This window comes from Salvelinus sp. IW2-2015, linkage group LG19 (genome assembly GCF_002910315.2).
Source record: "Salvelinus sp. IW2-2015 linkage group LG19, ASM291031v2, whole genome shotgun sequence".
NCBI classification, from domain to species: Eukaryota; Metazoa; Chordata; class Actinopteri; order Salmoniformes; family Salmonidae; genus Salvelinus; species Salvelinus sp. IW2-2015.
The window spans coordinates 31,061,072-31,077,091 of record NC_036859.1 but is presented as its reverse complement, the minus strand read 5'-3'; the positions used below and the strand labels follow the sequence as shown (position 1 = coordinate 31,077,091).

The window sequence follows — 16,020 nt, the reverse complement described above, 5'->3', positions numbered from 1 at the left end:
GGTGTTATTGGAGACTGACGTGAAAGCACGTATCGTTCTTACTSTTACCCCGTTCCAAAGAAGTCACAGGCGGCCCAGTCCTCGCGCAGCAGTCCCTCCCAGCTGCAGTCAGAGCAGGAGATGTTCACCCCTCCGCGTCCAGACTGCAAATGAATTGCGCATGCGGGAAGCCGCCGATGTAAATGTAAAATGTTCTTTATCTAAAATAAATCACTGCACATAAATATATCACTGCATTTGACTCCACAGCCTCAGTCACTTACTCACCTTATCCACTGTGTGTGTGCCTCTCTGTGACATAAGCTAAACATCTAGCTGGCTAGCTCATCATGTCTCAGTTTAAACTGTACACTCAAAAATACAGAAAGGAGTGGGAATCAAACCCTGAATTCAAAGGCTGGTTGTAAGGMTGATTTCTACGCCAAACTTAGTGATGTAAAAAAACACATGACAACTCAAAATCATACTCAAAATGCAAAGCCTTATAACAGTTCCACCCAAAACAAGCTGCCATTTATGGTTTAAAAAATTTACTCTGCAAAATAGTCTGAGGCCACCATGACATTAGCTATCACTGAACACTGTTCCATGCAGGCATGTGATCACATTGGAGAAGCATGTAGAGCTGCTTTCTCAGACTCCACTGCTGCTACCCACTTCAAAGTGCACAGAAATGATTAATGGTGTTCTAGCACCATACTTTCTGAAAAAGTTGGTTACAGATGTGGGTGACCAGTGTTTCAGCCTCCTCCTCGATGAGTCCAYGGATKTAAGTGTTTCTAAGTACCTGGGGGTTGTGATAAGGTACTTTAGTGACACCAAGCAGACAATTGTATCAACTTTTCTGGGGCTTGTTGAGTTGGAGGGAGGAGATGCCAAATCTATAGACTGTGCTGTTGTGGCTTTCCTCGAAGTGTTGTCTTAAAAAAGAGAAGCTCCTGGGGATAGGGACTGACAATGCCTCTTATGACGGGGATTAACAATGGGGTCCATAAAGTGCTGAAGGAGGAGTATGGCCTCAAGTATCTGGTTCTTATTCGCTGTATGTGCCTCTCTCTGCAGCTTGCTCATTTGTAGCTCTAAACATATTTAGGGTGTTTTTTTACTCACTTTTTGTCTCTCCCATGACGTTATTCCTCTCTCCTACAGCGTCCATCACAATTACATGCACATGGCCAATTATGCAAATTAGGTGATGACGTCATTTAGCAACTTCTAGCGACTTTTAGGACAACCAATAGCTACTTTCCTTACTGAGGAGTTGGCAAGACTGACAGGAACTAGCTCAACAATAAACCAAGGCCTAGTATGTTCGTGAYGCGGCTAGATGGCTACCTCGACAACAAGGAGAATTTTTGAGCTAGCTAGCCACATTGTTTCAGCTCGTCTTGAGTTAGAAACATACCGTTAGCTAGCTTACTAGAAACAATGCCAAACATTAGCTAGCTAGCTATCGTTAGTTATAACAAGTCTGCAGCCAGGCAACATCAGAAAATACCAAAACTGATTAGCTAGCTAACCACACAAAAAAAACACATATAGTCCATTCCACTTACCGGTCAAATCACTTTGTAGATTCCCAGCTCCCGTTGTCTTGCCTTGACATGGAGTTAGAACCCCAACGTTTACTGTACAGTCTTTGGTTTAGCGCCTGAATTTGAAATTCCGTCATATGCCCTTGCTCCTCAAAATATTGAATGTGCATGAGTCTTTAAAGAAAATGTGACAGCACGCACTAGCTAATGGCTTTTCAGGCAAACATTATGTTGAGAGGAATTTCACCAGCATGATATAATACGTCACAATTAAACCCGCACGAACATGAAAATGTTGACACACTTTTTTTTTGACACAGCGTTTTTACAGCGCATTAAAAAAGTATTCAGGGCCCATTTTGGACCCACAGGGGTTTTCTCCATAGACAGGTTTTCTAATGCATGACCCAGGTGCTATGCCCAACGGGGTCCCAGAGACAATCCCTGGCCATATTCACACCAGCTAACCCCTTTGTAAATGGTAAAGGGCCCATTTGGGACCTATGGGTTTGCCTGTGTGTGACTTAAATGGTTAACCCGATTGGGTCCCAATCATAATTCCTGAAAAACTAACACCAGATTGCCAATGGGAAAAATGATTCAGGGCCCATTTGGGACCCATGTTATAGTCCACATGGGTTTTCCCATGTGCGACCCTGGTAGTAGGCCCAACTGGGTCCCATAGACAGACAGACCCTGACTATATTCACTTGGTTTTTCCATGTCTTGCCCAAAAGGTCAACCCAAATGTGTACAAGCTAAGATAACCATGTAGAGCCATTGCTCCCCACCTGGACATGTTAGTTGGGGGAGCTATACAATGCTAGGCTATGCAATGCTAGGCTATGCAATGCTAGGCTATACAATGCTAGGCTATGCAATGCTAGGCTATGCAATGCTAGGCTATACAATGCTATGTTATGCTTCTTATTTTCTATTAGTATTTTTGTGAACTGATTTGAAGAGGAATGGAGTCAAATTCTCTTTTCTTTGGTCTTGCAGGTGGTTGACACAGAAGGGGACGAGGCAGAAGAAGATTAATGAATGGCTGGGCATAAAGAACGAGGCAGAAGAGTAAGTGATGAAGAAGGAATGTTTGGCAAGTGATTAGATCGCTTGTTAAGAGCTACATACATGGGCCGGAGCGGACTGGAACCAGAAATCGGCTCTTGCATTTCTAATACACCCGCCCATTTTACCCCCATTATAATTTTGCTTCCAAAAAGTTGTTGGACAGGCCGAAAAAGGCTAGAAATTAACCAGCCCATCTGGCATTTACACATCTGACCATCTGTAAATAGCCAACCCAATCTACCTACCTCATCCCCATATTGTTTTTATTTACTTTTCTGCTCTTTTGCACACCAGTATCTCTACTTGCACATCATCATCTGCTCATCTATCACTCCAGTGTTAATTTGCTAAATTGTAACTACTTCGCTACTATGGTCTATTTATTGCCTACCTCCTCACGCCATTTGCACACACTGTATATAGACTTTCTTTTTCTATTGTGTTATTGACTGTACGCTTGTTTTTTCCATGTGTAACTCTGTGTTGTTGTTTGTGTCGCACTGCTTTGCTTTATCTTGGCCAGGTCGCAGTTGTAAATGAGAACTTGTTCTCAAATAGCTTACCTGGTTAAATAAAGGTGGAATAAAATTTAAAATTRTAAATAAGAATTTGCTCTTAACTAACTTGCCTAATTAAATAAAGGTTAAATCTGTTTTCTTTTTTATCTCCCTCCTACAGCTCCTACTGGCTGGTGGAGGAGGACGAAGGCTCGCCCCACCATGACGACGGCACCTGGTACATGGGCGACATCAAGCGCACCCAGGCAGAGGAGCTGCTGAGGGACAAGTGTGACGGCACCTTCCTCATCCGAGAGAGCCAGACGCAGAAGGGCTCCTATGCCTGCTCTGTAGTGTGAGTGTTTATTTCAATGTGTTACATATCCTTTTGTGTCAGTCGAAAGAGCTAAGATTATTCATTGATGGGTTGATCTATTTAAAATTGGCAAGTAGGAATATAATATGTGGTTGTAACTAAAACCACATACTATATCCCTATTCTTACTTGCCAATTTTAAATAGATGTTGTTGGCATCCCCTCAAATGACAATTGTACACTGTGCCATTGATTTAAGGGGACACCAGTAGACAACAAAGGGGAGACCCACATAGCTACTGCACTGTAAAAACAATCCTGTCGTTTTTACGGTAACTTATTKTCAGCCAGTTACCTGTAAGTTATTGTAAAAAAAAAAAAATTACAGTATTCTACCTTAAATTCCATTGAAACTTTGGTTTAACAGTACATTGTAAACTTTACAGTTGCTTTGTAATTCTACATAATATATTGTACCTTTTTTACAGTAACTTACAGGTAACTGGCTGCCAGTAAGTTACCGTAAAAACAACAGGATGTTTTTTACAGTGTGGAGTAGGTCAAAGCTGTGCCCTGGAAAACCTTAGTAGCGCATGGGTGAAGTTGGGGCTTGTGATGATTGTGAATTTCCTTTCTTTTTTGGCTTCAGACCAACCCTAACGTATAACTTAAAATGTTGTTTTTGTTTTTAATTACTAAGGAAACATTTGTGACATTTGACCTTTTGTTTGTTTGCATAAAACTGTAATCGCTCTGTCTCCCCCAGTGTGGACGGCGACGCCAAGCACTGCGTCATCTACAAGACGGACAAAGGCTATGGCTTTGCCGAGCCCTACAACCTTTACAGCTCCCTGAAGGACCTGGTGCTCCACTACAAGCACGAGTCCCTGGTCCAACACAACGACCAGYTGAATGTAACCCTGGCCTACCCGGTCCTCACCCAGACCTAGCAGCAGCACCCCAGATTAGGGGCAGCGTGGCATGACGACCCCCAATGGAGACCAGAGTTTCTAAAGCATGGCAAATCAAGCACACTACGTACTACAGTACCAACCACAGTAAACATGAGACAAAAAACATAGACGTGTTCGTAGACAAAAAACAACATAAGCACACAGTTATGATATAAGCTCTCAGACCATAGTTAGAAGAGCGAGAGGGAGTGAGAGAGGAAAGGAGAGAGTCGGGAAGCTAGAGGGTAAAGATACTGGATGTAGAATAGATTTTTGGGGGAAGGGAAGTTGATGCCAGCTTTCAGATGCATGGTGCTGAAAAGGAGGGCTGGGGTGGTGGGTCAAACTGTTAGATTCTATAAAAAGCTTGCTTAAGTGCCATAGAGAGCCTTGATTGACCACAAGCCTGTGTTGGGAAAGAAGGGGACTGTGGGGTGGGTGGGTTGGTGCTGGGAGGGAGAGCAAACTACAGCTTTAGAAATATATATATATATATATATATATATATATATATATATAGATATATATATAGATATATATAGATATTGTTTTTTAAGTCCAATTTCCATGAAACTGCCGTGGGCTCTCGAGTTTGTTGTAAGATATAAATTCTTTATGAAAAGAGATGTGATATATTTGGTGTATTGTGAATATATAGATGATATTCACAATAGATCAAATATATAGTGTATTGATGAATACAGTTTCTAAAGGGATTTAAGTTTCCCTTTTCCGTTTAATCATGGCTAGTGGAGAAATCCCTCCAAGCTCGTTTCTACATTTCTGTTCTAGTCAGGATTGGGCTCAATTCCATTTAGATTCCAGTCATTTCAGGAAGTACACGGAAATTCCAATTCCAATGGTCTTTAATGCTTTTCAATGAGGAASATTTTACATTGGAATTTAATATACTTTCTGAATTGAGTGGAATTCAAATGGAATTGACCCCAACTCTGCTTCTAGTGCTTTCTTTTATACTGTAGCCTATAGCCATGATTGACTATGGTATTACTGTTAGTATTCATGGTGTTTTTATTTCTACGTGAATATACTCACAGAGCATCAATCTATTGGATCTTAACTCTCGGTACTTAGTCTCTAGGAAGCCTGTCTAGTACAATGTTCTTCTCACAAGCGTTTGCTTTTGTCACAGCGTTACTACTACTCACAGTACTTCCTCTTTGAGCTTGACTGTTGTTTTTATTTGACACAAGCTTGATTCACAGAGCTGTAGAACATTGTTGTACATAAGAAAAAAAACAGATTATTGTAGAAAGCCGTTATATGACCCATATATCTACAGACAGTAACAGGCAGTGTGACTGTCAGTCTAAAAGCTGTATTTGCTGTACGTAACCATGCAAACAGAAAGTATTGAATGCTTTCCTTCCCAACTGTGTCCCCCCGCAGGGGAAACTGCTGGAGGATGCGCAGTATCCAGCTAAACTTGAGCCAAATGAAGGATGTCTTTCATGTAGCAAAAACAATATCTGATCCGTTTTGAGCATGACCACAGAGATTCGAGAGAATTTCTATAAGTACAGAATGCATGTAAATCCTTCTTTTGGATAGTACCTAGAAACTCGCCCTAGTACTCGTGCTGTTTTAAGTGTGTACGTCTCATGTCGTAGACCAGTATAATGCACAAACAATAGTAAGTGAATAAGAAGACATGGAGATTTACAGACACACTCAGTGTGGAGTGAATCCCTCCACAGGTACTGAGCAGTACTTTTGTTGTGTGGCTTCAGGGACTTACTCTGCCAATGCTTCTATTCCTTTTCCATAGCATAGACTTTGTTTGTGTGAATACACTTCAGCCAAAATTTGAAGGTTGATTCTTGACTTGAAAGTGAAAATCCACTCAAACTATCTTTGGTATTTTTTTTTCTTCATTAGTCCACTTGATACAGTCCCAAAACATTTTAGGACTGTATCAACAGAAAAAAATCTAAACAATTTTATTGAATGGATTTTCCCTTTAAAGAAACATAATGTAATGAAACTGAGGATATCGAGGATTTAAATTTGGTGACTTGATTTAAGTGCTGCATTTAGATTCGTTGAGAAAGAGGGAACATTTGTAGAATGATGGCCACTCCTTTTTGGGCAGTTCTAAACATGATCATTTGCTCAGTGTGATTTATTTTCGCTCTTTTGGTAATACAGATTAAGTATGATGCGTAAATATTGCAATTGAACAGTCATGCAAGTGGATTGGTTAATTAGTTATGGGAAATTAGATGGTACAAATGTTGGTTGGAGACAAAAAATTATGTTAAGGATAAATACATTGGTACTGTTTAATGGTGCTTTGCACAGTTCTTGGCCAGAAGACTAGACAATAATTAAACTCAAAGTGACATTAGTTGGGTGTCTTGAGAGGGATATAAAAGAGTGTGAATCACAAAGTTAAGAAGTGCCTTCTCTGTCTGTGTTACTTAGCTCTTGTCTTTTTGTCAGAAGAGCTTCTCTCCTGTAGACAGAGCCACAGTGTACTGTAGTCTTTGCTTAAAAACGACCCGCACTAAATTCTTCCGCTTCTCTGTTGTTCGCTACATACTTTAGTCCGAGACTACCATCATTGAAGTCATTTCTGGTGAGGAGGGGCGTTGTGCAAAATAAAGCAATCAGCGATTAGATTGTCTCTAACCAATTAGTGTCAAAGCCAATGATGAATTTTCAAACCGCCGCTTTACCCACGTGTTCTGGCTCTGGCCCAATCCATCGGTTTCTGGACCAATCAGGTGGCCCCGAAATATATTTGCATTCGGGGTCGGGGAGGTATTGCGTAAGAAACTAACGTCCAGGGGTGTGGCATAGCGTTTGGCTGGAGCAAGGAGTCTGAGTAGCCAGGCAACTAATGTCAACCCCTGAAGAGAACTGGCAAATGAGCATAGTTATCGTCTTTCCTTTAGTGTGTGTGTGTGTGTGTGTGTGTGTGTGTGTGGTGCGAGTTATGGAGGTTGTTTGTTTAGTTATGCTTCTCTTTTGTTCTTTTTTTGTGACTGGGGCTATTTCTTGGTGCTCTTCAGTGAGCGAGGCAGATTCCTTTGGGGTTTGTTGTATAGTTTATTGAATCAAACCTAGAGTGGATAGAAATGTGAATACACAGTCGTAGCCCAACACCGCGTTTTGTTGAATAAGCCGAATCTCATTCGATCCCAATTCTCATTCAATTCAGATCCCGTTTACCCAGCTACTGACGTATTTATTTACAGTCCGTCGGACCATCATTTTGTGAATGTGCTTTTTCCTGTTCCACACTCCTTAATTGAGTGTGTCTAGGTCTAAAAAAAAGTCTGAATTAATTCTAAACCATGTCAGTGAAGCTCAGTAAGCCATGATAGTGTTTTTTTATTAAGCGTCTCATGTCAGGGATGTTTTATCTGACTTTCTTTGTGAATCAAAGTGAAAACCCGTTRGTGTCCCCTTACACAATACATAGGGTGGAGGCATGACAAACTTTGAAATAGTAGCCTGTATTCTGAACCTGTTTTGAAATTGACATTGAGGCAAGAGGGACTAATGTCCATTATTGCTGTTTTTCCTGATTAAATTGTTTAACTGTATATACTATAAAACTGTGTTCCGTGTCTGGTTTTGATTGTGTCAGGCCTACCCATTTCCCTTTTGAAAATGGGTGACCCGTTTCAAACCAAATGAAAGGGAAGCTAGCTAATATGCAATCGGTGTAATTGGTCGGTCCTCAGCTCTCTAATGCTATATGAATGTCATGGAGTCACATTAACGTCACTTGCATTAACATTACTGTTAACATTTGTGCAGTGATCGTGTTTCAGTGGTCGTGCCCAATGAGATTGGTTTGCGGATGAGGGTGAGTTGACCGTTGTTGTGCTTTGACTTGGAGCAGAAGTTGCTTTGAATTGTCCTTTACCCTGTTATCGTGAAACAGCATGTGTCTGAGCACCCGACAAAATGATCAGATGAATTACCCATTATTGCTTATCTCTGGTACAAAATACCTGTAATAAGGTATCATACTTCTACCATATAATTTACTGAATACAAGTAATTAACATTTATTACGTTTGATGAATATTTAGGTTTGAATCATATTTGGAAGAAATATATAGAAATATATCTTGACATATTGTTTTGGGTTATATATTCTGATTTAATTATGCTGGAAACGGATCAGAAACAGACGCTAACTTAATCAGAGCTTAGATGCTAACGCGTCTATTCAYGTGCCACAGCAGCATTTCATCAGTGGGCCAAGTGATTTCTAGTTTCCAGAAACTGAGCTTTATCATAATCCAACAGCAAGCTTCCCTTCTTTTTTGTGGTTCTATTGATTTTAATTGACCCACAATAATTATAATGAAGAGGAGGCAGGCTCATCTATGTTTAAAATGCAGCTCTCAATCTAGTTGTCCATGATGATATCATACTGATTGGTCAAYCTTGGCCCCATTTAACCAACTCACACATATGTGTTTGTATCAAGTCTGAGTCGAGATTATCAGTAGCCTTGACACCAGTGTCTTTCAGCAAAGCTCCATTGTTGCTATCCTACCAAGGGCGGTGACAACAGAGCTGACCAGCACTGGGACTAGCTGCTATCTAGACTACAGCCTGTATATTTTTAAGATGATAAGATTGTTTTTCTAAGCAGAAAATAGTTTCCTATACAGATCTGCTTTGTCCATAGGATGGGGAAAGCACCCTTTATTTTCATTTATTTCAGATCATGGTGGCAAWTATTTTTATTTTGACATGAACGTGTATTCTCAGTTTGAGATTCTGGTTGTGTTTTTTATTTAGCAAAAGGAGGCAGTTTGAAAGTTTCACCAGGGGAGTGTTTGAGATGGTATGAAAATAATGTATGATTCGAAGAGCGGGGCATTTATTAATCATTGGATAAAGTCCCCCCAAATGCACTAGAAAACACATACTTTATACCATCCAAACATGTTGCCAACAACAATAGTTAAGGTACAAATGTAAATGGTTCAGCAACACTCCTTCGGTGAATAACAGACCTTTGTACATGGAACAATGATGGCATTAGAAAGTGTTCCTTTAAGGTGCCTGAGTAGGGTTTGTTTTTAATTTGGCTTTTAAGCTAATTGATTTGTCTGTCCAAGTGTTTGTTTTGGTTTGTTTTGTTTGTTTTTGTTTGTTAATGATAACCGTACAGAATCTATCAAATAAGCTAGCTTGAATATTTTCCTCCATACAGAAAAGTACAAATGTTTACGATATCTAATTAACCAAATAGCAAGTATGCGTTTGAGAATCAATCTGTCTGTCACTAAAAATGACTGATAGATTGATTTGATTTATTTCTTTCCTCTGTCATTTTAAACTTGAAGATGTTATGACTGCTTATTCTTTTGTTTAGATGTTGTTGTTTTTTACTTGTCAAACAGTGCTCCCTCAATATGACAAAATAAGAATTGTTACCATCGTCTGCTTAGAACAAAATCGACTATTTAAAAATAAAAATGGCACCCAGGGTGGCTTAGAATCATTAAAGAGAGGCTGAACACGCCGCTTGGCATGTGTTCTGTTTCTCATTAGAAAAAGTCGATTTCAGTCTCAGAGGTGTGTTTCCTGACCGATTCCTCGTTTGGTTAATGATGTTTGTCCACCATTAGACACTGGAAGCCTATTTCCCTTCCTCAAAATCCCATAATGAATCTAGGATAACTCAAGAAATCTGTAATTAATTTAGACTTTTTGGCCGAGGATGTTTTAGTTGCAAAATTAGAAATCTGATTAAGGTGTTTGGTGCAGTATTTCTCAAGTWAAAAAAATCAGAGACGCATTGTCTTATGTTAACAAAGTCTGAGCTGCTGAGCACATCTGCCTTACTGTCTATGCTATTGGATAGAGAGCAATCACCGCAGCTATTCATCCCATGATAGTGGGTAAATGGACATCGTCAAATCAAAACCCAACATTAATTTACCTGTTGTGACACACGGATGTTCCAAACTCCATTTTAGACCAGACTGACTTTGACAAAAATTATCTGTAGATTACACCATAGATGATTTGGGAGGCTTTAGTTTTCAGACTGCTGTGAGAGAGAGGTTTAGCCAACTAGTACATTTTCATTTGGAAATGTGAAGAGGCATGGGTTTCGATTTTGCACTAAGAGGTTATCCTCGTCTCACTAAGATAGAGAAATGCAGTACATTCGTTGAATTGCTCTCTGTCATTCAAAACAGACTCAATTAAAAATGATGCTTTCATTTACTTCTGTTATCTAATCTCTGCAACACTTCAATGTAGATTTTATCCTAAGTGGGTTTTGTGATCATGTGACAGTCGTAGAATGCACATCCGGTACAGTACATTTTGACAAGCCTTTCTTTGCTTTGGAGAAATCAAAGTACAGTATGATAATATGATTCTTACATGTGGCGCCATGTTTTCCCTTTTTTCAAAACAGTAAATGGACATGAACCAGACTGTCTGATAAAGCTACTCTACACCAAAGTGCAATTGAACTCAGAGGGAGCACTGTTGGTGAACCAGTGGGAGTCTTCTCTCCTGGTTGTGGTGTGCACAATCTTTATGTATGGAAGATTATTATTCTTCTCATCTTTYTCCAGTCTGTCTTAGATAATTCAGATGCAACATTTTTTCTTTTGTTTTTTGTGTACAGCTTGCTTCGGAGTTGTCTCAAACAGGTACTCTTACTTCTGTACGGTTCTTTCCTTAGGATGATGCAATGATTTAAAAAAAATAATAATAATAAAATATGTAAGAAGAAGAAAGAGGACTCCATGTGTATTTTTTCAGTAAGTTTGACATGTAGCCATGAGTTCAGTCAAACCTGTGACGAGGATAAATGGGGATAAAGCTGCAGCACAGGTAGCTGGTGGAACCTTAATTCGGGAGGACGGTTTCCTGGTAATGGCTGAAATGGAACGAATGGAATGGTACTGACACATCACACAYACACAATGTTCTTGTGTTTGTACCATTCCATTGACTTTATTCCAGTCATTATGAGCCCTCATCCCCTCCCCAGACTCCAGTTGGGGTCAATTCCATTTGAATTCCTGTCAGTTGAAGGCTGGTGGACTTAGTGCTGAGGCTGACTTGTGACGCAGTCAGTATTGAATTTCAACCACATGAGGGAGACATTTTTTGTTGTTGGTGTACACAGTGCCTAGTGAAAGTTTATACACCCATTGCACAGTCTTCACATTTTGTTGCCTTAAAATTGTGTCTAAAAAGGGATTACATTTTATAATGATTTGCTACTCTACATTTTCAGAGTGAAAGTAAATGATAGAAACATTTCCTAATTAATTACAAATACAAAAAATGTCTTGATTGTGTATGTTTTCACACCCCAGTTAATACTTGATGGAAGCACCTTTGGCAGCCATTACAGCTGTGAATAATTTTGAATAAGATTCTACCAACTTAGGGCAACTGTATTTCCATTGGTTTTGTCAAAATTGCTCAAGCTCTGTAGAAATGGTTGGGAATCATTGATGGACAGCAATATTGAAACCTTGTTTCCGTAATGTTTTTAGCAAATGTAAGTCCGAACTGAATACTCAGTTTGCTTCTTTCATATTTATTTTTATCCTTGTCCCTGCCGATGACAAGCATACACATAACATGATGCCGCCAACCGCAACACTTGAAAATACAGAGGGTTTCAAATCAAAGTTTATTTGTCACGTGCGCCGAATACAACMGGTGTAGACCTTACAGTGAAATGCTTACTTACAGGCTCTAACCAATAGTGCGAAAAAAAGGTGTGTGTGTGTGTAGGTAAGTAAAGAAATAAAACAACAGTAAAAAGACATTTTGAAAATAACAGTAGCAAGGCTATATACAGACACCAGTTTGTCAGGCTTATTGAGGTAGTATGTACATGTAGGTATGGTTAAAGTGACTATGCATATATGATGAACAGAGAGTAGCAGTAGCGTAAAAAGAGGGGTTGGCGGGTGGTGGGACACAATGCAGATAGCCCGGTTAGCCAATGTGCGGGAGCAGTGGCTGGTCGGGCCAATTGAGGTAGTATGTACATGAATGTATAGTTAAAGTGACTATGCATATAAGATAAACAGAGTAGCAGCAGCGTAAAAGAGGGGTTGGGGGGAGGGGCACACAATGCAAATAGTCCGGGTAACCATTTGGTTACCTGTTCAGGAGTCTTATGGCTTGGGGGTAAAAACTGTTGAGAAGCCTTTTTGTCCTAGACTTGGCACTCCGGTACCGCTTACCATGCGGTAGTAGAGAGAACAGTCTATGACTGGGGTGGCTGGGGTCTTTGACAATTTGTAGGGCCTTCCTCTGACACCGACTGGTGTAGATCCGTGGGGCGACGCACAATTGGCATAGCGTCGTCCGGGTTAGGGAGGGTTTGGCCGGTAGGGAGGGTTTGGCCGGTAGGGATATCCTTGTCTCAGTATGTAAAAAAAAAAAATAATAAAATGTATGCACTCTACTGTAAGTCGCTCTGGATAAGAGCGTCTGCTAAATGACTAAAATGTAAATGTAAATGTAGAGGTCCTGGATGGCAGGCAGCTTTGCCCCAGTGATATACTGGACCKTACGCCATACCCTCTGAAGTGCCTTGCGGTCGGAGGCCGAGCCTGCCCCGAAACTAGCACCAGTTAGCCGCGAGCCAGGCGCATCTCCCGGCTAGCAAACAAAATTACTACAACTACAATTACCTCGTTTGCCATCTGGTCTGGACCCTTTGTCGACATTGCGCCCCGCCGTACCACCACGACTGGTCCGCCCACTTAACTCCAACCGCTGTGCCCTCAACCGGCCTTTGCCGGWTGTCGGAGCAGACGCTTCTACTTACCCCGGCCTGGTAACTTTAAACGCCGTGTCTCCCGCGTACTAGAGTAGTAACTACTACCCYGCGGCTTCCCTGTTCATCTATTGCTGTTCACTGGACCCTATGATCACTTGGCTACATAGCTGATGCCTGCTGGACTGTTCATTAATCATGGTACTCCATTTTGTTTATTTTTTGTTTATCTGTCGGCCCTAACTCAGGCCCTGTGTGTAGTTAACCAACCTTCTCTGCCCATTCATCGCCATTTTACCTGTTGTTGTCTTAGCTGATTAGCTGTTGTTGTCTTACCCATTGTTGCCTTAGCTAGCTCTCCCAATCAACACCTGTGATTGCTTTATGCCTCGCTTTATGTCTTTCTCAAATGTCAATATGCCTTGTACACTGTTGTTTAGGATAGTTATTATTGTCTTAGTTTACTGTGGAGCCCCTAGTACCACTCAACATGCCTCAGATTCCTCCTTTGTTCCACCTCCCACACATGTGGTGACCTCTCCCAGCATAACTTGCCCGTCCAGAGATGCAACCTCTTATCATCACTCAGTGCCTGGGTTTACCTCCACTGTACCCGCACCCCACCATACCCCTGTCTGCACATTATGCCCTGAATCTATTCTACCACGCCCAGAAATCTGCTCCTTTTATTCTCTGTCCCCAACGCACAACGACCAGTTTTGATAGCCTTTAGCTGTACCCTCATCCTACTCTTCCTCTGTTCCTCGGGTGATGTGGAGGTTAACCCAGGCCCTGCGTGTCCCCAGGCACTCTCATTTGTCAAAAAAGCCTTGGTTTTGTAATGTTCTTCGTCGGGCGAAAGAGAGGAGGACCAAGATGCAGCGTGGTGAGTATTCATTTTARTAAGAGTACTGAAACAATGAACAAAACAATAAACCGACAAACGAACGAAAACGTAACAGTCCCGTGTAGTAAACACAGGAACAGGAACAATCACCCCACAACCCACAAAGACAAAACAGGCTACCTAAATATGGCTCCCAATCAGAGACAACGACTAACACCTGCCTCTGATTGAGAACCATATCAGGCCAAACACATAGAAACAGACAAACTAGACATACAACATAGAATGCCCACTCATATCACACCCTGACCAAACAAAACATAGAAACATACAACGCAAACTTTGGTCAGGGCATGACAGGTTTCATGCATGTTAACATCAGAAGGCTCCTCCCTAAGTTTGTTTTACTCACTGCTTTAGCACACTCCGCCAACCCTGATGTCCTTGCCATGTCTGAATCCTGGCTAAGGAAGGCCACCAAAAATTCTGAGATTTCCTTCCCCAACTACAACATTTTCCGTCAAGATAGAACTGCCAAAGGGGGAGGAGTTGCAATCCACTGCAGAGAGAGCCTGCAAAGTTCTGTCATACTTTCCAGGTCTATGCCCAAACAGTTCGAGCTTCTAATTTTAAAAATGTATCTCCCCAGAAATAAATCTCTCACTGTTGCCCCTTGTTATAGACCCCCCTCAGCTCCCAGCTGTGCCCTGGACACCATATGTGAATTGATTGCCCCCCATCTATCTTCAGAGTTTGTTCTGTTAGGTGACCTAAACTAGGATATGCTTAACACCCCGGCAGTCCGACAATCTAAGCTAGATGCCCTCAATCTCACACAAATTATCAAGGAACCCACCAGGTACAACCCTAAAACCGTAAACATGGGCACCCTCATAGATATTATCCTGACCAACTTACCCTCCAAATACACCTCTGCTGTTTTCAATCAGGATCTCAGCGATCACTGCCTCATTGCCTGCATCCGCTATGGGGCCGCGGTCAAACGACCACCCCTCATCACTGTCAAACGCTCCCTAAAACACTTCTGCAAGCAGACCTTTCTAATCGACCTGGCCCGGGTATTCTGGAAGGATATTGACCTCATCCCGTCAGTTGAGGATGCCTGGTCATTCTTTAAAAGTTACTTCCTCACCATATTAGACAAGCATGCTCCGTTCAAAAAATGCAGAACCAAGAACAGATATAGCCCTTGGTTCACTCCAGACCTGACTGACCTTGACCAGCACAAAAACATCCTGTGGCGGACTGCAATAGCATCGAATAGTCCCCGCGATATGCAACTTTTCAGGGAAGTCAGGAACCAATACGCGCAGTCAGTCAGGAATGCAAAGGCTAGCTTTTTCAAACAGAAATTAGCATTCTGTAGCTCTCTAAAAACGCTACTCTAAAAAGTTTTGGGACACTGTAAAGTCCATGGAGAATAAGAGCACCTCCTCCCAGCTGCCCACTGCACTGAGGCTAGTTAACACTGTCACCACCGATAAATCCACGATAATCGAGAATTTCAATAAGCATTTCTCTACGGCTGGCCATGCTTTCCTCCTGGCTACCCCAACCCCAGCCAACAGCTCCGCACCTCCCGCAGCTATTTGCCCAAGCCTCCCCATTTCTCCTTCACCCAGATCCAGATAGCAGATGTTCTGAAAGAGCTGCAAAACCTGGACCCGTACAAATCAACTGGGCTAGACAATCTGGACCCTCTCTTTCTGAAATTATCCACCGCCATTGTTGCAACTGGGTTGGTTCATGCTCACAGTTTCCCTTGTGTATCAAGAATGTCCCCCCCCGAAAGGACATCCTGCCAACTTTGACGACTGTGGGAAGCATTTTTTTTTTAAATTGGTTATTATTTTTAATTTCACCTTTATTAACCAGGTAAGCTAGTTGAGAACAATTCTCATTTACAACTGCGACCTGGCCAAGATAAAGCAAAGCAGTGAACACAAACAACAACACAGAGTTACACATGGAATAAACAAGGATACGTCAATAACACAATAGAAAAAAAAGAAA

General features: G+C 41.4%; 1 protein-coding gene across 2 annotated transcripts in view; it reads left to right on the top strand.

The window, feature by feature from the left end:
* The window catches only part of LOC111979394 (phosphatidylinositol 3-kinase regulatory subunit gamma), a 51,299-nt gene extending 40,172 nt beyond the window's left edge, over positions 1–11,127 (top strand). For both annotated transcript variants that reach the window (XM_024009901.2, XM_024009900.2), the window contains exons 14-16: positions 2,538–2,609; positions 3,288–3,461; positions 4,189–11,127. In XM_024009901.2, coding sequence (XP_023865669.1) covers positions 2,538–2,609; positions 3,288–3,461; positions 4,189–4,372 — 430 coding nt within the window. In that variant the 3' untranslated portion in view covers positions 4,373–11,127. The remainder of the gene's footprint in view (positions 1–2,537; positions 2,610–3,287; positions 3,462–4,188) is intronic.
* The last annotated feature ends 4,893 nt before the right edge of the window (positions 11,128–16,020 follow it).